The following is a 26001-nucleotide window of genomic DNA, read 5'->3' on the forward strand; positions in this document are numbered from 1 at the left end:
CTTATGTGGGTCTGAACTCTTTTCAACAGGCACACCTCCCCGGTGTGTCATTTCTGATCCCACAGCAGGTGCACAATGTTCCATACATACTCAGATGTCCTTCAGGTACAGCACTGATACACAAATCCCCAGGTAGCAGAGACCCTAGGCATGGAGTTGCTCTCATGCTCCGATGTGTTTACACACCTGAAAGCTGATTCTCTGTATTCTCAGGTCATTCTCCAAAATTCTGTGGGTGCCCGTGTTTCTGTGCAAATGTGAGCAAATAAGTGAAGCAATGGTAAATGAGATGAATAAATGAATGAAACTCCCAGGGGTTGAATGTGAGGAGTCTTTCTGACCTTCCCATGTGGACTTGCTCTCTTAGCAAGCATATGGCCTTTCATCTCAGTTCAAAGGCTATTGCTGCTTACAACTCCTTTCTATCTCTGTGTCCCTCCTCTACCGTGTCCATTTAACACATGCTTGCTGAGCATCGACTGTCTGATAGACTCTCAGCACTAACTCGGGAATAGCTCAGCTCTATCACTATCTTAGAAAACACAACCAAGATCCCATGGTATGTACTGGGACGGAGGACTAATAGTTGAATATGGGTACTCCAAGAATCTCTATTCCCTACACACTTGCAAACCCACACACTCCAACTTCCTTCGCTGGTTCCTTGAGCCCTCACTAAAGACATCAAGCGTGGGCATCCTGAGGGCAGAGCATCCCTCTGATTCTCCCTGGGTTCCCTGTCTCCTGCTCAGTCTCCTCTCAGTTTCCAGAGAATAGATAGGAAGGAGGACAGTGCTAGTTGGCTTTTTGCTCTTGACATTAAAAGCTACTTACCCAGAGCAGAAAGTAGGTGCCACTTGTGGCCCCCACCCATCAAGCCCTCAGCAGACCTGCAGAACTCGGGATTGGCCCATAACCTCTTTTCTAGACTGGTACATTAGTGCCTCCATATCCCAGAACATATCTGGGGCTCCCAAATTCCTAGAGAAGGACTCTTTTACCCAAAACTTTTTCCTTAGGATGCCTGGGTGAAAGACAAGACACGAGAAGGTCCTCTCTCTAATAGCTTTAGAATGTTTGTTTCTCTCATAAGACAGTTAGCAAGTTACTCAAGGGCATACCCATCAATTACCCAGACATAAGCAGAGCCACACAGATGTTGGTGCCCACGGATCACACCTCAAACCCGAAACGGCACCAGCTATTGTTATCTGCAGTCCTATATTTCCTGAAAGGCAAGCCCCCACCCCCACCCCGGTTCCACACTCATTGCCCCTGGGACTGTTCTCACAGCAATATCCACAGACCCGGGAAATACGTGTTACTCACAGATCCACGGGTCACTCTGGTGGTACCCATAAGAGGGTAAAATTGGGGAAGATAGGGTGGGACAAGAGAGGGAGGGACACAGGAAGAAAGGAGATAAGAGACTACTGCTGAGATCTAAGCCGGATCCACCCAGACCTGCCCGAGTCCAGCACCCCCATCCATGGCGCACGCTGACACCCACCCGGGAGCACGACACACTGCGAGGCTGGGGTGAAGCTTCGCAAACCCAATCGATAGACACACGCACTCGTAGTACACAAAGCCTCGGGCGCGCAGATACACACACGCAGGTCCACGCTGTGATACCCAAAGTTCCGCGCGGAAAGCCCCAGAGCCCCGGCCTCCCGCCTCCCCCGAGCCCGCTGGCCCGCAGTTCACACCCCCTGCTCCTGCCCTTGACCGCCAACGCCACGGGCCAGAGCAGGCCGGACCCGGCTGGTCAGCGATCGCAGCAGGGCAGACCAGGAAGGCTGGGCTCGGCTGGGCCGGCGTGCTCCAGGGTGCCCGGGTCGCTTGTCCTTCGGCCGGCCGCGAGGTCAAGAGAGCTGTCCTTCGCCGCCACTCCCCGCCTCGGGCCCTGTGCCGGTGGCTCGCGGTTGGTGTGCCGGGCCTCCCCCGTCTCCGCACGCGGGAGCATAGGGCTCTCGGCGGCCGAGGGTGTGCGCGGATCCTGGCCCGGCCACCGCCTCGCCCTCCCCGGCTCCCGCCCCCTTCCCGGTCGGTCCGCAGCGGCTGCCCGGGAGCACGTACCTGCACACGCCGGGCCGGGCTGCACCGCGTCGGCCGCTGGGGGGCTCCGAGGAGGAAGGGACAGGGCAGGGCGGGAGCGGGGATCCTGGAGCGCCGCCGATCGAGCTCCGCCCGCGGCGGGCGAGGGCGCCCGGAGAGTTAGCGTGGGGAGGGAGAGGGAGGCGGCTGCGGGTGCCCGGCCCCCGCCATCCCTAGGGCCACCTCTGTCTCGCCCGCGCGCGCTGGCCAGGGAAACCTGAGGCTAGGAGCCCTCGGCGCTGGGCTCAGGGGCGGGGCGAGGCGATGGAGGGGCGGGGGGAGAAGACCCCTCCCCTGCCTCTCAGGAGACCTCGATGTACCCAGGGATGCCTTTCCCACCTCAGGTGGGACCCAGCATCCTCTTCAAGGTCTGTAGGTCCAGAGTCTCATCACTCAGTGAGACTAGATAGCTCACGGGCGCCACGTGAAGGCTGAAATGAAGCCTCTGCCCACCTCTGTCTCTGATGGATAGTCTCCAGGGGTATTGCCCATAGCCATGCACACCCTTAACCTCCAAGGCCACCTGCAAGGCCCCTTCTGCGGACAGCCTGTCTGGGTTTCCTCACACACAGACCCTCACTCGAGGGGTTCTTCCAACTAGCACTCCCTTGGCCTGCAGCTCAGTGCACAGGTTTTTGTTGTAAAGGGAACTTCCTCTTCTTCTTGGGAGCCCAGGCCAACCCCAGAGAGAGGACTGGTAAGGAAGGTAAGGCTATGGTTTCTGGGAAGACTTGATGGATAGCTTACATAGGTCTTATATCCCTGGACATCAGTGTCTACTTTCATCCAGGGAAATCATGGCTGTAGAGTAAGGACTCCACCAATGTGATAGGAGGTCATCCAGAAGATAGAGGCCAGAAAGTATTGTCCTGGCTCCATAGCTCTCTCACTGGCAAAGGCTCATGGGTCCTCCTCCAAAGGCATTTATTCCTCACCTACCAGGAACACAAAGGTTGTCTTGGAAGTCGTGTGGGCCAACATAGCCAGGCCCTGTGCTGAGCCACCGGAGCTGAACAGGCTTGGCCTGTTAGGATCTCCACGGGGAAGCTGTGGGGAAGCAGCAGGTCCTATGTAGTCCCATCTCTGGCCCTCACAGGTATGTGACATTGTGCAAAGTTCCCTCTTGAAGCTCAAATTTCCCCTCCAGTAAAGGAACTCAGGACTTACGGGAATTCTATGAGACCCCCAACCATTAGGAGTGGCCATAGTTCCTCCCCTGTCCTGTGCAGTCCTGCCTCACAGCATCTCCCCAGAGATCAGTCTGTCCCCTCACTTCCCTCAAGTCTTTGCTCACATGTCACTTTCTCAGAGACACCTGCCCAGGCCATCCTTTAAAAAGAGTAGATGTGGCACATGACAGTACCCAGGAGGCAGAGGCAGGTGGAACTCTGCGATTGAGGCCATGCTGGTCTACAGAGCAGGTTCCAGGACAGCAGGGCTATACAGAGGAACACTGTCTCCAAAAGACCAGCCAACCAAATAAACAAAAACTATAGTAGAGGCTTTGTCTGTTTCTCTCCCTGGTGTATCCCCAGAGGCTTAAAAAGGAGCCAACACCTAGGGAGTTTTTGATAAATACTCTTTGAATAAAGAACTGAGAAGTGCAGGAGTATTTTTGGAGCTCCTGTTGTATACTAGCAACTAGGTAGAGGCCATCCCTATCCTCAAGAAATTCCTGTGATATTTCAGGAGAAAGGGATACCCACAGGTAATGCTGTAGCTGAAGTAGGGGCTGCCGTACAGATACAATGTGCTGTCTCAGACAAGGTGCTGACCCAGTCTTGGGGATAGGATGGCTTTCCAGGAAGTGTGAGGATTAAGCCAAGCTGGGCAGGTTGTATAAAGGTAGACAGATTGGGCAGAGGACTAGCATGGGCAGATGCCTTGGGGTGGGTGAAAGAGAGGGCTATGAGCATGGGGATGAGGGGGGCGTGGTCACAGGAAGAGACCCAGTAGGAAACCAGTAGGGAATAGGGCTATGTTGGATAGGAGCCAGGTCTCTGCAAAGCCTTGAAGGCCAAGAAATTTGTTCTTTGTTCTCAGAAAGTGGGGAGCCTCATGGGAGAGACTGGCAGAAAGTTAGCTGCCACCCCCCCCTTTTACATATGAATTTGACATTTGGTTACTTGTCAAGCTCAGACTTTTTCGGTTTTTGTTTGTTTTGTTGTTGTTTTTGGAAGCAGAGAAATATATGATGTTACTGAGCAATACTGTTTAGATAAATATGACTCCTGGGGAGGAAGCTAGAATGGATGAGAATTGGAGATGTCAATGTGAACTTATGTTCAGCTTAATATATATGTGAGTGATTACATATACACATATTTACAAAGTGGTACTAGGCACTTCTGGAGCCATGGATTACCATATAGACACGGCAAAGTCCAATATCACATACAACCAATTACATGCAACCAATTCCAAAAATGGCACAAAAATGACATCAAGAAACCCTGGTCACAAAGATAAGAATCTCTCAAGGGGCTGGATCCCAAGTTCCAGAGGAACATGTGCTTTGCCAAGAAGCACAAAAAAGGCCTGAGGAAGATGCAGGCAAACAATGTGAAGGCAATGAGTTCATATGCAGATACCATCTTATGAAGCCTAAGGCAGTTAAGTCCAAGATGCCAAAGCCCCTACTCCAAACTGGGCTGTCTGGCTTTCATCACTCACTCCAAGCTTAGGAAGCAGATTCCAGGCTACACGGCCAAGAGTTGCAGGCTTTGTGAACCATAGCCCAACTCAAACCAAGGCTGAGGCTGCAGTGCCAGCTCAGACCCTGGCTTCAGCTCCAGTTCAGTCTCTGAAAGGTTTGAAGGCCTTTAGAAAAGGCTTCTATCTGCTGATGTGAAGACAGATGGACTGATGTGACACACCTATACACTATTTGCAAGCAGTCAGTGCCCAGTGCTGTTTTTACAAATAAAAAGGTGAGATCTGTTTAAAAGTATTTACAGAAATACACATATGCATGGATTCATACACACATATAATTTTTTGCTGGAGGTCGTGTGTGTGTGTGTGTGTGTGTGTGTGTGTGTGTGTGTGTGTGTGTGTGTGTTTAGCTACAGGAGTCAGTTCTCTTCTTCTACCATGTGAGTTCCTGAAATCAAGTTCATGTTATCATGTTTGGCAGAGAGTACCTTTACTAGCTGAGCCTGAGATCCTGGTTTCTAATACCACTCTTCAATAAAAGAAACCAGGGCTCCTTGGTGCAATGAGGCAGAAAATATACAGGATGAATCAGAAAAATAATGCTATACATAGTGTTAGAGAGATGGCTCAGTAGTTAAGAGCACTGGTTGCTCTTCCAGAGGACCCAGTTTTGTTCCCAGTACCCACATGGTAGCCAATAAACAGCCACCTATAACTTTAGTTCCTTGGGATCCAGCACCCTCTTCTGGCTTCCATAGGCACATGGCACATGCAGGCAAAATACCCACACACATAAAGGAAGATAAATAGCTCCTTTTTAAAAATTGTTTAATTACAAAGAAAGAAATACTAAATACTGGCCAGGTGTGGTGGTACATGCCTTTAATCCCAGAACTCAGGGTGGGCAGGGGAGAAAGAAAGGGATCTCTGAGTTTGAGGCCAGCCTCATCTACAGAGCAAGTTCCAGGACAGCCAGGCTACACAGGGAAACCTTGTCTTAACACCTCACAAAAAGAAAGGAAAAGGAAATAAAAGAAAAGAAAAGAAAAACTACATGCACACACACTGATGTGATCATACCAAAAGACATAGGTCAACTTAAAATGTTCCCAGCCAATGCTGGGGGAGAAACAATTAAGCAACAAAATAATATAGTAATACTAGGCTGTAACTGAAAGCATGGCATACATATTCCTAACTCCATCCTGATACAAATAGCTGAATGAATCAATGAAAAGGTAAACCACCACCCAGTATTTCAGCTGTGCCCCCATGGTCCTCAAAGCATGAAACATAGCGCCCATTCTGAGGTGATGACTGCACCTGGTAATAGCCTTTCCAAGAGTGTGCATGGAGATGGGAGTTAACTAAGAAACACAGTGCGCTTACCAAATGATCCAGGTCCATACTTGTGAAATATTCCTTTGCACTGTGTGTCACTGTGATTGGTTTAATAAAGAAGCTGACTAGCCAATAGCTGGGCATGATGGCTCACAACTGATCATAATCTTAGTTCCAGAGGGATCATATGCCCCCTTCTATTCTCCTCAGGCACCAAGCACTGCATGTACACAGTACATATACATACATGCAGACAAAACACTCATACACACAAAGATTTTAAAAAAGAACCCCATAACAATTAACATTTTTTAATTGTCCTTTTAACTCTGAGGCCTTGAAATTCACAACCTCAATCTAATCATGAGATCACAGGAATCCCAACCCCTAACTAAGGCACAGACTATGAAACACTTGAACAATCCCCCCTCAAAACTGTGGCATTTGCTCCAAACAAGGGCAATCTGAGAAATTTCCACAGCCCAGAGGAGCTTAAAGGAAAAAGTAGTAAGTACGTTTGTGTAGTATGCATGTGTCCTGGAATAGGGAAGGGTTAGCATCAGAACTGTGAGGTCGGAGGAAAGTACGGACATTATAATGCTAACATCTCATATTGGTTCTTAAACTGAAACACACACCACCCTAATTTAATGACACTTGGGGTGAGACACTTGGGGTGAGATACATGAGAATTCTGTACTATGTACCTCCCCTTTTATAAATCTAAAAAAGTTAAAGTTGTTACTAGGCATGGTAGCTCAAAGCTATAATCCCAGCACTTGGGAGGCTTCAGCAGCAGGATAGAAAATCCTCTTCTAATAAGTGAGTTAGTTAATTAATTAATTATCATTTTTAACAGCTGGTAAGAAATATAACTACCTAATGAGAATGATACTTTGGGCTTCCTGAACATGGGGAGCTATATACCTGAGACCAGCCTTAAGGGACATGAAGTCTTTAATCCAAGAGTGGGCTTTCACCCACCCTTGGGAATTTTATATTGTATCCAAAAAATTTCCTCTGCCAGACATAGCAAGGATTTCTGCTGATAAGAAGGCACAGGGGTCCCTGTTCAATGCCCTCCTAAGCAGGCTGACGCCAAGGGTGGCCTAGTGACATCTGTAGAGTCTGTAGAGACATCTGTTGAATTTCACAGTGCCTGCCCCTCATGGACATTATAGTGGGGGATGAACCTGGGAATGATGTGGTTAGATTTACATTGTGAAAACCTTCCAGTACTTCCATGTAAAAGTGACAAGATCAAGAAGACAGGCCATATGGACAGTCTTTGTAGACATGTTGACATACTTCCCATTCTCAATAAATTAGCTATGGTTATGTGTGATGTGACCAGTAAAATAAAATGAGGACCTTCTGGAGAACTTTAGAGCCCCACTCGGAGGCCCAGAACTTTGCAGAATAATGGAAATGTGATATATGGGAATACATAGGTGTTTGGTTTTCTCCTGCTGCATTACAAGCTACCTCAAAATTAGCCAGCTCATGGTTATGTGGCATGGCACGGCTCCATTGTCTTCTGCATGGTGTCATCCAGGTGGCACAGTCAGACTTCATGTTCATTGCTATGTTGGCCACATATGGCTTTCATTTTCCTCTCTGTCCTTTTGCCCTTATACACTCGATCCATCTCGCACTTTATTTTACCTGAGAGAAATTTACAATACCTAGAAGTTGAACATTTACCTCCTAAAGAGGTCAACTTAGATGCCAAGATTTTGGTGCAATTATTATTACATCTGTTCCTGTGTCTACCAAACCCCTGATTTCAATGCAACTTCTTTGTATTTTTAACTTTAGTCTTTGATTATGTATATACGTTTGCCAAAATACTTGTTTTATGTTCTCTCCTGAAAATTTTGTTCTTTCAAATGAAGCTGTTCTGTTGTCCAGAGCAGTATGATTTTTTTCACCATAGGTATTAAGTCTTAATTGCTCTCTGGAGGAGTTTCCCTAATGCTGACAGGTAATGATTGGATCAAATTTGACATGGGGGCTGGCAAGAGGCTGTGTAAGGCATTTCTCAGTGGCAAAAGGTTACCTTTTTTGTTACATGTTGATCTGCATTCATTAGTCCAATGCTGACCTTTGCCACACCTACTGCATATTCCAGAAGGTTGAGGCCTTTTGTTTGGCCTCAACCAAACAAATCCTGGGAGCACCTTGCCTGAAACCCCTTTTCAGATGAACCAGTTTACCACAATGAAAATATCTAACCTCTTGATATTTCTTAAAATTTTTAGAAATCACTTCTCTTACCCAAGTATTATCATAACCATGAGATCCCATATAAACTGTATTTCTAATCCATTCATGTATTGGTGCTGATCTTGCCATTAAAGGCCTAATCATCCCCTTCACAGTCTGAATTAGCATTTTCAAAAGCCAAAGATTCAATTAAAAATTATCTTCTGAATCTGGTATCATTCTAGTTATAGCTGAAATCAGTCTTTGTAAAAAAAAAATATATATATATATATATATATATATATATATATATATATATATATATTAGTGAAGACTTCTTTTGGGCCCTGTATAATTTTAGTAAACAATTCAATCCTCTTTCCCGATTCTTCAACCCTGTCACAAGTGTTCAAAGCTGCTGTACAGTATAAAGCAATGGTGTGATCATCAAAGGTAATCTGTATACAAATCAGCAAACTGGGCCTCACTAAGAAGCTGTTCTTGGGAAATTTCCATACCTCTAGCCCTACTTTGTTATTCTATGACCTTAGCTTCCTCTTTCACCATGTTTTCCATTATAGCTGAGGGCCAGTTTCCAATACTGTTGTAACTAAATCTTTCCAGTCTTGTTGAACACCTGTTCCTAGTGGCCCATGGATTTAATATATGCTTCACAAAAGGTGAATACATACCATATGAAACCATATAACAAGTCTTTTTCTTTGCCACCAGCCAGCTCCTAAATAACAAAATGGAGACGCATTGATTAAGAAAGATTGGTCTTAGCTTAGACTTGTCCCACTAGCTCTTATAACTTAAATTAACCCATTTATATTAATCTATGTTTTGCCTCATGGCTTTTTACCTTTCTTTCATTTTGTATGTCCAATTCCCTCCATGTCTTGTTGGCATCTCACTCAAACCTAGATTCATCTTCTACTTCCTTTTTCTCTGCCCAGAAGTCCCGTCTATACCTCCTGCTTAGATATTGTTTGTCCAGCTCCTTATTAAACCAATCATAGAAATATATTTTCACACAGTGTACAAACATCCCACAATGTTTAATTAAGCAGCCATCTTGAGAAATTTGGTAGGACAATAAAACTAAAGGTACTTGATCCCAGATGACCAAAAGGAAACAACTGCCTGGAGTAATTTCCCCCATTGCTAGGCATGAGCAAAAGGACACTTACTATTACTTGAGATTTTTCTGTCACTCAGAAGAACTGTTCTTTTCTAATAGAGTCAATTTCAAGACAATGTAAGTAAGTCAAACTAAAAATGAGTGGAAATTGAGAAAGAGGCATAGGAAGGGCTGAAGTTTGAGAACTATAGATCCCATCCAACACCCAAAAGTTCCAGGTGAAAAACCAAATCTGCAGTGTGTGGAGTCCAGAGGGTGATATAAACAGAAATGGCCCATTGAGCCTAGGTGAATGGAACAAGAAAAAAGTTTCTGAAAGTAGAAGCACACTTAAAAGGCCCAGAGGTGGGCTGGGAGATGGCTCAGGAGTAAAGCACCTGCCTTGAAAATATGAGGACCTACATCTGATTATGTTGGAAGCCATGAAATATACAGCTTATGATAATTGATAAATCAGATGTCAACCCCCCACAGGAATGACTCTCTGGTGGAGGTTAATCCTGTCCAGGCAAGACCTGGAGAACCATCAACTCTGGAAAACGGCTGCTCACCTTTACTAAAGCAGCTTGGTGTCTCCCAATGCCTGCATTGTGGTGTGTAATCTCATGTGATGGGTATACGTAATCTCATGATAACATCCCAATTATGGGCACATATATCTGTGGATAGTCAGAAAGATGATTTTTCATTACTGTATAGTTTTGATATAAAGAAAAATACAGAACATGTTTTATTACTATATCTATTTGTCCCACATGGACTGTAGACACTTAAAAGCCTGCTTTGTTCCTTTTACTCAGACTAACTGCCCATAATTAGCTCATTTTTTTACCTCAGAACAAGTTCAACCAGACTAAAGCTTTTTGTAAATAGATGATGAGTTTAAAACTTTACAGTTATGCATAAGGTCAGAGTCACAGGTGTCTAACCAAGGTTGCTACACAAAGCACCCTAAGAAAAGCATGCCAATTTTTTGCTTGCCAAGTCTGCTAACAACAGTCGTATGTCTCAAAGTTTGTCACTGGACACTATGCCTCCCACTCTCTCTGGTCACAGTCTTATTCCTGAAACCTTGAATACCTGTGTTGCCGTGGTAAATGGCTCAGCTCCTTATTCGCTTACCCTAGGAATGTGCTTTTGACCAAAGAGAGGTAACTCTTGTAAGTTTTTTATTATCACTCCAAGCCTCCTGTGAGAGAAGAAGCTTGGAGGCTAGAAGGAAAGAAGAAGTTGGAGGAATTAGAAGTAGGACAGAAGAATTAGAATAGAAACAGAACAATAAAGAGACTGATTTAGAAAAGCACAGAGGGAAGAGTTTGTTCGTTCCCCCCTCAGATACCCTAAGGAAAAAAAACCCTTTGCTTGCTGTAGCATCCTATCTGAACCCTGAAGAGGGTCTAGGAGGCAGAGGATAATCTCCGCTGGCCAACCAGCCTGGCCTACACAATGGTTTACAATTAAAAAGATAGAAGGTGATAACCAACACCCAAAGTTGTCTTCTGACTTCCTCACAAGTGCTGTGGCAGAAAGGATTATGCACAAATGTATATGTACAGACTCATGTGCACCCATGGCACATAGATGAAGCAAGATCACTACATTACATTGAGGCTCATTTGTCTGAGGAATGCAACAATCAACTCACTTTGTCCCTGGGGTCATCTTATCACATAGATGCTGTTATATTATGAACCCCATTTCAAAGAAGTAGAAGCATGAAATAGTTAATGAATGTGTTCAAGATCTCAAAGCTGGCCCCAGAATCAGACTTCAAAGCTAAATATGGCAACTATCAATGAAGGCCAGTAATCCCAGTGCTCAGGAGGCAGGGGGCTGCTATGAGTTTGCAGACAGACTGGATTATGTAATAAGACCCAGGGTTTTTTGTTTGTTTATTTTTTAAAGCCAAAGCTAAAATATAACCAGAAATATAAAAATCCTTCAAAAATAAAACCAAGAGCCCCCTGCCTCCAAATAAAACCAAGATCTTTGCTTTGAGCTCTAACTACAACACCAAACTCCAAAACTCTAAAGAGGTTGTCAATACTATCCCCATTCTTATGTTTGAGGATGTCATATGCTAAGAAAGGAAACTCCTATGACCATGCTGAAGTGGTAGAAATCCAGTCAACCGAAGGGCATCAGACTTTCAGGTTGATCTGGAGCCCAAGGGCTGACCTGCCTGTTATCCCAACCCTACTTAGTCACACCTCATAATCTAGCTAAATGTTAGTGACTGGATTTAATCACCTACTTTATGCCCATTCCAACACCAGCCTCGTTCCTGTTTTTCCTGGGCAGTAATGCTATAATGTAGTAAACCTCGATGTCATAGCCACAGATGTGGCATAGGAATGGAGGAAAGGAATTGGAGGCTCTAGGGGAGCCCCCCTCACACATGTTCCCAGCCATATCTTCTATGGAAAGAGAAAGGAGGGAGACAATGAAATGAGGGAAATGAGACCCATGTCTCTGGAATCTGTGAGAGCAAGTGCTTCTATCCAACAGTTCCTCAAAGCTAAAGACCTTGTCATCTCTCATTCATAGGCCAGCACTGCCCCATGCATCAAATTAACCAGACTTGGAGCCACTCCCTTGGATTTAGATCAATCAGGTTTCTGGTCTGCTGAAGCCAATCAAGGCCATGCTGGTTACTGCTTGCTCACAAGAATCTCCACCATTCATCAGAGCAGAGTGTGTAGCCCCCACGCACAGAGTACATATGTGAGGAGTGGACAGGCTAGGACCCTCATCCATATGCAGGGTATTCATGTGTAGCAGTGTGTTCAGAAAGAGGTGCAGGGGACGGATGTGTGTACAGGATATGTTAGGGTAGGACATTGTCTAAGTCCATTCGTGTATCTACAACAAATTCCTGAGGCACGATAGTGCATGAAAAACATAAATGTGTTTCTTTTTATGATTTATTTCATTTTAAATTGTGGGGAGGTGGGAAGAACAGGAGTTACATACAGGCTATTATGAGACACCTGAAGTAGGTGCTGGGAATCCAACTTGGGTCCTCTATAAGAGCAGCAATTTCTGTTAATGGCTACGTCATTAATCTAGCCTCCAGAATTTTGTAGAATTCTGGAGGTTGAAACATCTAAGTTCAAGACTACTATCCTTTCTAGTGAGGGCTGCTCTGAGCTTCCAGGATGCTGCTTTACTGCTGTGTACTCACATTGGAAGGCAGAGCAGTGTGTGATGGGGGAATGTCCTTCTGTGTGCTGTGAATATGGTTCTCTTATTAGTTGATGAATAAAGCTGTTTTGGCCAACAGACAGCCAGGATTTATTCAGGTGGGAAATCTGAACAGGAGCAGAGAAAGGTAATAGGTGAAGTAGAAGAGATGCCAGGTAGCTATGGGGAAGGTAGGATACCCAGGCATTCTCTGGTAAGCCAAGGCCACATGGAGATACATAGATTAATAGAAATGGCATAATAATTAAGAAAGAGCTAGCTAATAAGAAGCCCAAGCCACCCGCCAAACAGTTAATAATTAATAAAAGCCTCTGTGTGTTTATTTGGGACTAAATAGCTGCAGGACTGGGTAAGACAGAAACTCTGTCCACAAGGGTATACTTGGGCCTCCCACCTTTCTTAAACATGCTAATCGCCTTCTGAAAGATCACACCTCTTGAGACTGTTGTTCAGGAGATTAGGTTTCAAGGTGCCTTTTGGAGAGGACACCATTATTCAAACCACTGCAGCCATGTTGGAGGTTAAGACTCTTGAAGTGCTTATTTGGAAGGTTGTCCCAGGAAGCACAACAGAGGAGTGGGGACCTCCCATACCTGACAGGTGCTTCAATGTAAAGGTAACTGCTATGGTGAAGCTGGAGCTCATTCTTGTAAGAGTTGTCCCACTTCAGAGCCCAAGGAAACTAAGGCATTTCTCCTCCTACGTCCATTGCACTGAGACTGTGACATGCATAGGCCACACATGTCCCTCAAGTGGTGTCAGATACACTTCCTGCAAAAACACATGGAGAAGGTGAATGTTGGAAGGTGATATTTGTCAGGATGCAGGTACAAAGCATATGTTTTCAGGATCCATGAAGATCAGACACAGGGCAGCAAAAGACAGATTATTAGATTTTTTTTTTTTTTTGGTCTTGCTTGTCTGTGCCAAATGAAGAGCCTGAGTGAAGGAGATCGAGGGACCACAGGTGTGATGGGCCCCTTCCTCTCCTGACAGGAAGTAGAGTGGGAGGGCTGGAAGACAGTAACAGTATGAAAGTAGATCTTTATCAGACCTCTAGCTCTTTTTGATTTTACAAAATGGTTGGCAAACAAGGCTCTCACAATAGGGGGAAGAGCCAATGTGCAGCTGGATGCAGGAGAATTGCTAAATGACACCACAGAGGCCATATGCCCATCTGAGAAATTGTAACAGCTCTGACTTCATGTCTCAGGGCAGATCACCTGCTATACTGTGTGTGTGTGTGTGTGTGTGCTACTTACTTTTCTATTGCCGATCAAGATAACTTACAGAAGAAAGAGTTTATTTGGGGCTTACAGTTTCAGAGGGTTAGATTCCATGGCCATCATGGTAGGGAGAATTGCAGCAGGCTGGTCTACATGGAGTTGCTACTAGAGCAGCAACTGAGCACTCACATCTTGAGACACAACCACAAGACACAGAGCAGAGAGAACTAGCCCACAGTGGCACGCATTCTTCAATGAGGCCACACCTCTTAATCCTTCCCAAACAGTTCCACCAGCTGGGAACCAAGCATGTGGAAACCATCAAAATAACCACCGTGTTCATGGGGAGAAGATGTGACCATGCCCATGTGGAGGTCAGAGGTCAACTTGGGTGTTTTAACAAGCAATTCACTTTCGTTTTTAAGACAAAACCTTTCTGGGACCTGGGGCTTGCCAATTAGACTAGGCTGGTGGCTAGTGAGCTCAAGGAATCCACCTGTCTCCACCTCTCTAGTACTGCACCATCCTGGGCTTTTACAATTCCAGGAACTTGAACTCTGATCCTCACACACAGCAAACACCATCTCTGTAGCCTCTCACCTGCTACTCTTCCATCTTGGCTTTTCCTGTCTGCTTAGTGACAGACACAGATGTCCTCTTTCTACTATAGATGTCACAATGCTATTGTAAGGAGCAGATTTGGTCATGAACACGCAAACATATAGGAGAGAATAAACCATTGAATTCATATGTAAAGGGGTTATAGGAAGGACTTGAATTGAGGAAACCAAGGGACTTGGCTTCTGCTCTAGCCATCTGATGTGTCACTGGAACATTGTCTGGACTCCTGTACTTAAGATAGTCAACAATCATGTCTTCAATAAAACAACACATTTCTCCTGCAAAAGTCTATTGGCTGTCTGTCCAGGCTGACCTGGTGCCTTTCACCTAAAGTAGGCCTGATCTCCATCTACCTTGTAAGCCCAGTTGCCCACTTCTGTTCCAGCCTCATCAACACATGGGAGTCAACAGAAGGTAGCACTGGTACTATGTTTATAGTACCAGGCACAAATTCCCTCCTGTGAAGCACAGCCAACCATTTTTGTCATAGCACTTTATTTACTTGGGCAGTCAGCACTCTATGTGAGCCAAAGGTTTTTCATTTGAAAACTCATACGTTTATGGTATGCTCAAACACAGATGTGTGCATACAAATATTAGGTTTGTATTATAAAGTGAGGGTCTTGTTTGTTTTGTTTTGTTTTGTTTGAGCTAACACCTCAGGTACCCAGGCTCACTTTGACTTACTACATAGCATAGGATGGCTTTGATTTCCAGGTCCTCTCCCCAGTGCTAGAGTTACAGGTTAGTAGCAGTAAAACCAATGCATGCAGTCCTAGAGATACAACTCAGGGTTCCACGCATGCTAGGCAAGCATTCTGCCAGCTGAGCTCCTTGCCAACTTTGAACTTGCTGTATGTACACTTAGCCCCCTGCCTCTACCTTTCAAGTGCTGGGATTACAGGTCTATATCACCACACCCAGTTTTCAGAGTGGTAGAGTTGGAACCCTTGGCTTCCTTTAGGCTGGCTAGGTCAGTGTTCTGTCAGCTGAGCTTAATCCTGAGCTGGTGTTACTTTTGAGTCATTGATAGGTAATAGATCCTCTTAGCGGATGGATCATGGGTCCTATGAGATCAGGTATGAAGTCTTGCTATCCCCAGAATGCACTGTGAGGTCTGGCCCATGGAAGCCACCATAATGTCAAAGATGATGAACAGACAGCCACTCTGGCTTAATGGTTATAATGTGATGGTTGTGATCTTTATCTCTTCCAGTTCTTTGCTGGTCCAGGCATTCTGGTTCCATGTCTCCTCAAGTCTATATGCCAAACTTTTCTGAGCTTTATGAAGTAAAATGTGCTCAGGGCCATGAATCCTTAGTGGGATTAAAAATAAATGAAAGTGTACTAAAGCAAGTTAACCGCAAGAAATGACTTTGTGAGATAATTAGGCATTGGCTTTGGAGGTCAAGTGCAGGGCGCCAGACTCTCACTACCCAGAACTCTAGCTTTCCATGCTGCCACACAGGGCAGAGCACACTGGGTTGGCTAGAGCCTCTCTTGGCCATCCACCACTTTAACTAGACCAAAACCCACCATGCACTGGTCAGGAAAAATTATTCTAATTCCAGCTGTCACCACCTGCTGGAGTGATTCTTGGAAAATTGTGCCTCTCTGGGCCTCAATTTCCTGTATAGAAAGTGATTAATGACCGACAAATCTTTAATATATTGCAAATACATTGCAGTATGTTAATATATAATCTATCATGTATAGATATACAGTATATACTAATATATATTTAATATATAAAAATGCAAGTAGTAGGGGCTGGAGAGATGGCTCAGTGGTTGAAAGCACTGGCTACTCCTCCAGAGGACGGTGAGTTCAGTTCCCAGAACCTACACAGTACCTGGTAACCATCTATAGCTAGACTTCCAAAGGCTCTCAAGCCATCTTATGTCCCCCATGGGTACTTCTTGAATGTGGGGCACAGACGTACATGCAGTCAAAATATCCCATACATACAAAATAAAATAAAAAACTTTTAAAATACAAATAATAACAATGCCTAGCACACAGGCAGAGGTTCTTCTTTATTTGTTTTGTTTTGTTTTTTTCAAGACAGGGTTTCTCTGTGTAGCTTTGTAGACCCGTATGGGGTCTGCTGTCTATGCAGATTTAAAGATGGAACAAGGCTGACTATGTTTGTCAAGGACCCAGAGTAGAACATCAATAAATGGTTGTCGTCTCATTCTGAGGTCACCTCCTGTGTCTCTCACTGCCACCACACCACTGTATTCCATGTCTCCAGCTCCTCCCACTGTGTGGTTTCTTTCTGTCATCTCCTTCAGGGCCCTTCCAAGCCAGTAGTCCTATTCTTTTCCACACTATAGCACAGTGTTTTGCCAAGATCTCTTTGTAGAAGGGTATACATCTTTTCCCTCAGCTTGGACTTGCCTGTGTAGCTCACCTTGTCCAAAGGGGTGGGCAGAGTGTCAATGTGCCAGCTCTGAGCTTAGGCCTTAAAGGAGCTTCCTGTAACTATATTTGCTCTTTTATTTTGTTTGTTTATTAAGACAGGATCTCAAATAGCCTAAACTGGCCTCAAATTCCTTATGTATCCAAGAATGACCTTGAACTTCTGATCCTTCTGCCTCTTCCTCCCAACTGCTGGGCTTACAGATGTGTGCTATTGTGTGTGGTTATTTTCAGAGCTTAGAGATCAAATCCAGGGATTTGTGCCTGCTGGACAAGCATTATATTACCCACTGAGCCAAATCTCCAGACATTTTTAAAAATCTTACCAAGAGAACATGCCCAGAAATCCCGGAGGATGGCAGGAGACCTGTGATCTGAGCAGCCCCAGATTTGCAAGTGTGTGGCTGGCAACAGCTTACCATCCCACCACGTCATAACTTCTCTGTGAAAATAGATGGTTGCTATGATGTGGTTAAGTGTCCTCTAAAGATCCTTGGGTAAAGTCCTCTCCCGCCTGAGGTACCTTAGAAAGGTAGGGGAACCTAGGACATGTTTGGCCTAGTGGAAAGTTTTCTGGTCATATGAAGGGAACCCTGGTGTCCTTTCCCACACCTTCCCCTACATGTCTGTTGTAAGATGAACAGCTTGTTTCCCCCCATTCACGGTGACGTGGTCTGCTGCCTCACCGCAGCTCCAGGTAGCAGGGCCAACTGACCATGAACCCAAATGAATGAAAAGAAACCATTTTAAGTTCATTATCTCGGGCACTTTTTATAGCAACTGAAAACTTGTTAGTGTGACTATTACTTGAAAGAAAGTAAGGTGTTTCAGAGATGTTTGCCACCCGGTGCTCTTGTAACAGTGCAACCTCTGGCAAATTCAAAACGAGATCAGATCCGCTTGGCTCATTTGGTCACCGCTCCCAAACAGCTCTCTAACGTCAGCCACCATGAGCCAAGGACCCCCTTCCCATCTAGTCTGCGGTGGCTTTTGAGGACTGAAACACCCATCTCTGCTCCGGACAGTTGTCCAGTCATTTCAGGGCCGTGTGACACAAAGCCTGGAAAGGATTATTTCTGGTCCCATGATTAAAAGCCGGGTGGATGTGGTCAGCAGCTATTTCTCAGAACACTTTGGCTCTAAATCTGTACCAGGATAGAATTTGCACAGCAAAGTTGTCTTTGTGCTGCCATTGGAATCCACCTTGGGCTGTAAACCCCTGAGTGAAAGAAATGTGGTACCTCTAACAATTTACTTTAGGAACTTCCCTCTACACAGCTGGAGGCAGAACCCCGGCTCCATCCAGCACAAGGTCTTTTTGTCTGCCTTGGAGGCCTCACACTTAGAAAGAACTCAGGTCCACCTCCAGCCAGTGGAAAGCCCTCAGTTCTCTATGGACATCAAAACCATGATTCATGTGCCATCTACCAAGTACCCACTGCTTGGCAGAATTCCTAGCAACACTCTCTGCTCTGCAGAGTCCTTGGCTAAAATAAGACCCTCCTCCTTGATTTATAAATATTTACTTTAATTTTTTTGCTTGCATAGATTATCAGGTTCTATTTCAAATCCTCTTTGTTAATATGGTGACATTTTTGGTTTTCAATTTTCTTTTGTGTCTAAAATTATTTTCCTAATACTTTTTGTCTTAGATAGGGTCTCACTATGGAGACTGGGCTAGCCTAGAACTTACGGAGGTCCACCTACCTCTGCCTCATGAGCGCTAGGACTGAAGATGTGCAGCTCCAAGTCAGATTTCAGAATACTTTTCTCTTAGAGCTCTTGGGGGAAGAAAGGTTTGATACCATGGTGGTTGGTGTTTGATCACTGTCACTTGTTCTGGGCAGTTTCCTTACATGTTTTGTCATTGTGGGTCCTGGGTGGATCTAGAGGAGCGTGTACCCATGGGCATGCTGTAATAGCCTGAGCTGAGAGCATACATGGATGGGTTCATTTAGCTGGTCCACTCTGATATGTATCTAGGTTCTATATCTAGTATGACTATCGTAGTTCTTGGCTTGGACTTTCAAATTCATGTGGACAGAGTGCACTTTTGAAAACCCTACATGAGAATATATTCCTGTTTATTCCCGTGGAAACATGCATTTGGATCTTGTTTGTTTCCATTTGGTAAGATATTAATCAGCAAAACAAGGCTGTTCTCTCTCTGGTTTGGAGCTTCTGCCTGGTGCCTGGGGCAGAACTTGGAACACAGTAGACAAGTGTTTATTGGAAGGAATGATGGAGGAATGCCCTTTTCACAGCGTACTGTGAGGAGTAAATGGAGAATCAGGCAGGACTGGATTTGATTGCAAGGAGCAGAGTCCAGTTCAAAAAGCATCTACAGTCTCACTGACAGGCAGATGGTGTTTTTGACTCAGTGAAAGCATAATTTCCAACCTCTCCTCTCGTTGGCTGCCATCTTATGTTTGCTAGATGGCAGCTGTAGCTCCAGCCATCACATCCACATTCCAGGCAGATGAAAGGGGCAGACAGCAAAAGTAAACAGGAAGCAACATTTTCTGGTTTTCAGGAGAGTGAAGATTTCCCTATATGTAAGAGCACATGTCTGCTTTGATTTCCCTGGTGGAGAACTGGTACATGAGCATCCCAGGAGTTAAGGGGCATGGAAAGTCAGAATCCCTTCATCAGGACTCCACAGGTGAGAGAGGAAGGGATGGGAGGCTGGGACTACAGAAGGGTATCAAACCCAGAGGCTATGTGTGAAGTGCCCACTCTACACAGAAAGCATAAAGAAACCCCACTAGGCCTGCTGACACCACCGGCCTCACTCAGCTCACAGTCCTGGTATGCCTGTCAGTATCAGATTCCCTGAGAGCCTGGAACCATCAGGCATGAAGATAGATATCCATACCCCCGCTTTCTTCCCTTCTACCTCGTTTTGTTCAAATCACCGAAGCTTTAAAAAAAAAAATCCCAAACTACATTTTCCAGCATGAACCACGTCCTGCTCTCATTACCTCCACCCTTGGTGACTTAGCTGACAGCCTGAAGGAAGCCGACTATACAAGTGAAAGGTCCCTCAGACTTGTAACCAAGTCATTGCCAAGGACTCTCATCAAGGACACTGAAATGGAAATACCAGGAATGCCAGCAGTGAATCTTAAGCAGACCCTGGAATGGCTCAGGAAGGAGCTGGTGAGCCTTTTCCTTTCCCTTGTTGTCTCTTCCTGTATGTTCTGAGGCTTCTGGTCTCTCTCTCTTCCCCCCCCCCTCTCTCTCTCTCTCTCTCACACACACACACACACACACACACACACACACACACACACCCTTCACCCTTCCCAGGACCTCATTGGCTGTGGCAGGGGCTTCAGGCTGAAGTTTGAGCCCTGCAGGCACCCTTCCGGGCCTCCCTGTGGCAGCCACACAGAATACAATGGCGTTCTTAGGTACTGGAAAAGTGGGTCATGACCTACATAGGAGACACTGGGTGCTGACCAGACTGGTTTTAGCATTGTGCTGCGTACTGAGAATGTACCCAGCTCTGTTGCTGTGTGAACTTTAGTTAGCGTCTTTACGTCTCTGAGCCTCAGTTTCTTTAATCACAAGGTAATAGTGCCAACATGATGGGGGTTGTCGGAAGGCTTCAGTGAGAGCTGTCTGACATTTATCTTATTAGTGCTTGGAGCCGAGGGTGAAACCTGGGGGACACAGAGGACACTCAGCACATTAGCTAGGCAAGCAGAAGCCCCAACAAGAACTGAGACTAAGGATATATGTGGAGGTACAAACACAGGGAGGCAAGATGGAGGAAGCCCAGTAGAGGCAAAAATGGTGTTGGGCTGGGCAGGGCCATGAGTACTGACACCAACTCCCCCTGCAGAAGGTGCCAAAAAGAGACAGTGGCCCTTGGGACTTCTGCTCTAGTGTTGAAAGAGGAACTGTGCCTTACAGCATGCAGGGAAGCATTTACATAAGCAGCTTGCGCTTGTCTTTTGTTTCCAGTTGGCAAAGACTTACCCGTGGGTCACTAATTCTCTCGAGTATACATGCCATGTTACCTGGCAAGCCAGGCTCCATGCCTTTCATTGATGGAGTTTTCTCCATGTCCCAAAATAAAAAGGTGTCCCAAAATATATGTGCACAGCAGCCACGAAAGAGAAGGAGACTGTCCAGGAGCACTAGAGGAGAGAGGGACAGACACGATCATCCCAGTCGACATTTGTGGGTTGCTAGGCAACAGGCCAGCTGGGACACAACCCTAACAGGGCTTCTCATGGGGTTGCGGTCAGTAGCAGCTGTGACTTACAAGCCACAGGCACCCCAGCTGCAAACTGACCCTGCCCAAACACAGACTTGGGCTCCTCATCTTTAAGGTGATCAGGCTAGCACACACAAAATGAAAATCACTTTTTGCAATGCTAAACCTGAACCCTAGGGTCTTGCACATGAAATATTCTGCCATTGAGCCATATGCCACCCCTCTTAAACACATTTTAGTGGGAAAATGTTTTTTTTTTGAGACAGGGTTTCTCTGTGTAGTTTAGGATCCAGTCCTGGAACTCTCAGTAGACCAGCCTGGCCTTGAACTCACTGAGATCCACCTGCCTCTGCCTTCCGAGTGCTGGGATCAAAGGCGTACGCCTCCACCATCCAGCCAGAAAATAGTTTTAATAATTATCTCTTGTAAAGAGAGACAGGGTTTGAAAACCTCTCATCCTACCCCCTTGTGATGCTAGAGGTCCATCCTAGGATTTGGGTGTTACATCTTCAACCCTTGGACATCTGCATCTTGAGCCTGTTTGCTCCTGGTGGCCAGAGAGCCGCATGCAGTGACTTGCTCTATGGAAAAGCTGAGATGTATTATGTGATAGCTTGGACTGGGGTGGGGCAGAGTTTGAACTATAGTTGACTCTGCTTTTTTGTTTAAAAAAAATAACTTTTAAATTACATTTTGTGCTGGCTAGTTTTATGTCAACTTGACCCAAACTAGAGTCTTCTGAAAGGCCGGAGCATGGTTTGAGAAAATACCTCCGTAAGATCCAGCTGTAGATCATCTTCTTGATTAATTGGTGAGGGAAGGCCCAGCTCATTGTGGGTGATGCCACCCCTGGGATGCTGGTCCTGGGTTCTATAAATAAGAAAGCAGGCTGAAAAAGTTACGATGAGCAAGCCAGTAAGCAGCACCTCCCTCCAGATTCCTGCCCTGCTTGAGTTCCTATTCTGACTTCCCTTGATGAACAGTGATATGGAAGTAATAAGATAAATAAACCCTTTCCTCCCCTACTTTAGCCTTGGAGTTTCATCACAGCAATAGTAATCCTAACAAGAACTGAAATTGATACCAGGATCATGGGGTATTGCTGTGACAGACCTGATCATGCTTTGCAGAGGAGAATTATAGAAGGACTTTGGAACTTTGGGCTAGAAAAGCCATTAAATATTCAAAGGTTGGTGAGATTTTCTGTGGGATCCTGGAAAATAAGAATGTTGGGAGCAATGCAGACAAATGGAGGCTGTCCTTGTGAAGTTCCAGAAAGTTCCTAAAAGACTATCAAGCTCGTTTGCTATTTTGAGTTGAGGGTCTGTGGTTCTGGTCAGCTAGGGTAAAGAGTGACTGACAAGTGAGCAGAACCGCTGAAGTAAAACCTTATATTTTTCTGGGACAACTGTTGCTGGTTAGCTGGAGCTGAAACATTAGCGGTGGTTAAGAAGAGGCCAGCAGCATCACTGAGGTGAATCTCCTGGGAAGTGTTTCTTCAGAGACAAACATGCAGAAGCTGTGTTCCAGAGGCAGCCAGGGTTGTACCTCCACCTGGCAGCTGAACTTGGTAGTGTAAGAGCCACCCAAGCAGTGCTGGTTTTGAAGCTATGAAGGGGTCATGGAGAACACCTGAGACTTTGCACTGTGAGAAGCCAGGAGCGCCATGGTGGAACCTCAGTAGCAGTTGAAGGTCCAGCATTGAAAGGGTCATGCTGAGGAGCTGAGATCTGGCACCATGGGGAGAGAGAGTCCAGGAAAGGCTATTGGTGAAAATGTAGCCCAGTTGCAGCAGAGACCCCCCGCATTTTGGGGGTACCAGTACCTTGAGACAATCACCAAGGGCAGCAGTGGAGTGGAGCTGGATGGAGCCTGGAAGCCAAGCCATGTGTGTAGCAGAGGATGAGGCCAAAGAAGAGATGCTTGGAGGAGCTCAGAAGATCCGAGTGAATCCCATGTATTGGACCTTGAGTTATTTACAGTGTTAAAGAGTTGGTTTGGTTCTGAGTGTCAGCATGCCCTGGTTCTCCCCTCTTGATGTAAGAAAGTATTTAACTTACTTTTGATTTTATGGGAACCCACAGTTGAGAGGCTTCAAACTTTTAGAAAAGATTTTGGATTTAAAAGAGACTTAGGGTTTTTAACGAGACTGAATTTTCAAGCATGATTTTTTTTTAAAGACTGGGACTTTTTAAGTTTGTAAAATGTTTTATATTGTAATGTTGACATTAATGTGTGATGTTGGGGGTGAACAAGAAAGGGAGGCTTGTGGCTCAGCAGTGAAGTATTTCTGTGTCAAGTTGACAAGAGTTCAGATGATTGTGCTGGCTAGTTTGATGACAACTTGACACAAGCTAGAGTCACCTGAGAGAAGGAAAATTTAATTGAAAAAAAAATGCCTTCATATTATCTGGCTGCAGGCAAGCCTGTATGGCATTTTTTAAAATTAGTAATTGTGGGGGATGGCCCAGTCTGTTGTGAGAGAGAGTACCCCTGGGCTGTTGGTCTCGGGTTGTATAAGACAGCAGGCTAAGCAAGCTAGGGGGAACAAGCCAGGAAGCAGTACACCTCCATGACCTCTGCAACAGCTCTTGCCTCCTTCCTGCCCTGACTTCATTCGATGATGAACTGTGATGTGGAAGCATAAGCCAAATAAACCCTTGCCCCTTGCAGTTGCCATGGTCATAGTGCTTCATCGCAGTACACCTGACTAAGACAATCACCATGACCATGACAAATTACCAGAGGAAGGGTTTATTTGGCTTACAGTTTTAGCAGGACTCTCATAGTTTGGAAGCATAGCAGCAAGCAGTAGACATGGTAGTTGGCACAAGGGGCTGAGGGCTCACTTCCTGGACCACTACAAACAGGAAACAGAGAACGAATTGGGAACAGCATGTGGTTTTCAAAACCTCAAATCCCAACCCCCAGTGGCATATTTCCTTCAACAAGGCCACATGTCCTAAACCTACCCAAAGAGTGCTACCAATTTGGAAGCACGTATTCAAACATCTGAGCTTATAGAGGATATTCAAGGCACCACGTCAAGTGTGGCAGCAAATGCCTTTACCTGCAATGCCATCTTACCATCCCTTGTAGTTGACCCCACACATGCACACACACTAAAGATTTGTTTTTAAGTGTGTGTGGGGGTGGATTTGTGCACATGAGTGCAGGTGCCCATGGAGGCCAGAAGAAGACATCAGATCCCTGCAGCTGGAGCTATGGCTGTGATAAGCATGGCCTTTATTAAAACAATAAAAGCCTAAGACACAGGTCAGCTAGCAATAATCTAAAGCACATAGGAGGCTCATACAGGGTATGTCTAAACATGGTGACATTTTCTGTAAGGTGCTTAGATGCACTTAGATCTTGGTATCTACAGGGATGGATCCTGGAGCCATCCTCCTAGAATGCCATGAGACAGTTGCCCTTTTGTGGCTTTTCCATGTATATTGCAAAAATTACTTCAGCACAAAACAAAATGTAATGTGTTAAAAATAGGGTGCAAAATGTATAGGAAAAGTTTTCTGGAAGAAGATGAAAGGTTTGGAGGTGGATGACATTGCTGTCCTTTCTATTTCAATGAGGTATTGTATGCCATTGGCTTCTGGCAAGCACCACTGTGTGCTAATAAGATGATAAAAGCAAAAGGGGAAATTGTATCTTATTGTAGAGAAAGTTGTTTTGACACTGCTGATCCCTTGAAAAGACTTGGGATCTGCAAGCCTTGCACTTCTAAATGTGCTCCAGCTCTAGGGTTGGCTTCACTTCACTGTTAATGAGAGAAACCACTAGCATGTTAATAATTGTGATGGCTATTCTTGGTTGTCAACTTGACCACATCTGGAATTAACTAAAACCCAAGTGTCTGTGTATACCTGTGAGTGGTATGCTCTTAATTAAATCATTCAAGAGGGGAAACTCCTTTTAATTCAGATCTTTTGAGATAGGAAGACCCACCTTTAATCTGGGCTACACCTCTAACAGTCTATATAAAGGACGTGGAAGAAAGAAGCTTGTTCTCTTTTCCTGATTGCTCTCTCTGTCACTGTGAAATCCATTCCTTCACTGACATTAGAGCCTACTCCTTCAGGATTCTGGCATATACTGAAGACCAGCTGAGATATCCAGCTACTGGATTCTTGGACCTTGTATTGGTACACAGAGGCTGTTGGGCTAGTTGGGCATATTAGTGTGTTCCCCTAGAGAACACTGATGGTCTGTTTGTTACCATGAAGACTAAAAGATATAGTGGTGGTATCTTTGTCACACTTCAGAGCATGTCTTCCAATTCATCCTGTCCTCATTGGAGCCTTGGAAAGGTGAGTAATTTGCCCTCATTTCCTAGATTCAAACTGAGGCTTTAGGGGAATATGGTGTGTGTGGCTAGTGTGAGGATGTAGGGGCTTGACTCCACTGAGATAGTGATGGGATAGGGTTCAACGAACACAGACTGTGCCTGTCTCACTCCCACCAATGCCTCATCTCTCCTAGACTGAGATGCAGATCCAAGATCAGCAGCTGCTGCTCGCCCTGAGGCACCTGCAGAGCCTCCTGGAGGAGCTTCGGGCTGAAAGCACCCACTGGGAGAATACAAGGCCCAGCAGAAGCACATCACCTTTCCGAGCTAGACTGGGCTCAGACAGCAGGGGCTGCCAGCCTGTGTCGAGAGGATTGTCCCAGCTGCTCCTAGGGGAAGAGAGCAGGAGAAGCTCCCTTCCTTAACCAGCCAAAGAAGATACTCATCAAAACCCTCCCACCACCAATATAAATTTTGTGTCTACTGTGTGTCCTTGGATCTTTTTAGGAATTTTTCATAGGGTAATTGTTAAAGAAAGATTATGATGTGCAAAGATGGC

At 45.4% G+C, this 26001-nt stretch overlaps 1 protein-coding gene across 1 annotated transcript; it reads left to right on the top strand.

The window, feature by feature from the left end:
* Positions 1-19992: 19992 nt before the first annotated feature.
* On the top strand, positions 19993-25867 carry CUNH20orf202 (chromosome unknown C20orf202 homolog). The gene is made up of 2 exons (XM_051194230.1): positions 19993-20073; positions 25637-25867. The coding sequence occupies exons 1-2, from the start codon at positions 20008-20010 to the stop codon at positions 25865-25867; spliced, it is 297 nt and encodes a 98-aa protein (XP_051050187.1). The 5' UTR covers positions 19993-20007.
* Positions 25868-26001: the final 134 nt, after the last annotated feature.

This window comes from Phodopus roborovskii, unplaced genomic scaffold (assembly GCF_943737965.1).
Source record: "Phodopus roborovskii unplaced genomic scaffold, PHOROB, whole genome shotgun sequence".
Taxonomy (NCBI): domain Eukaryota; kingdom Metazoa; phylum Chordata; class Mammalia; order Rodentia; family Cricetidae; genus Phodopus; species Phodopus roborovskii.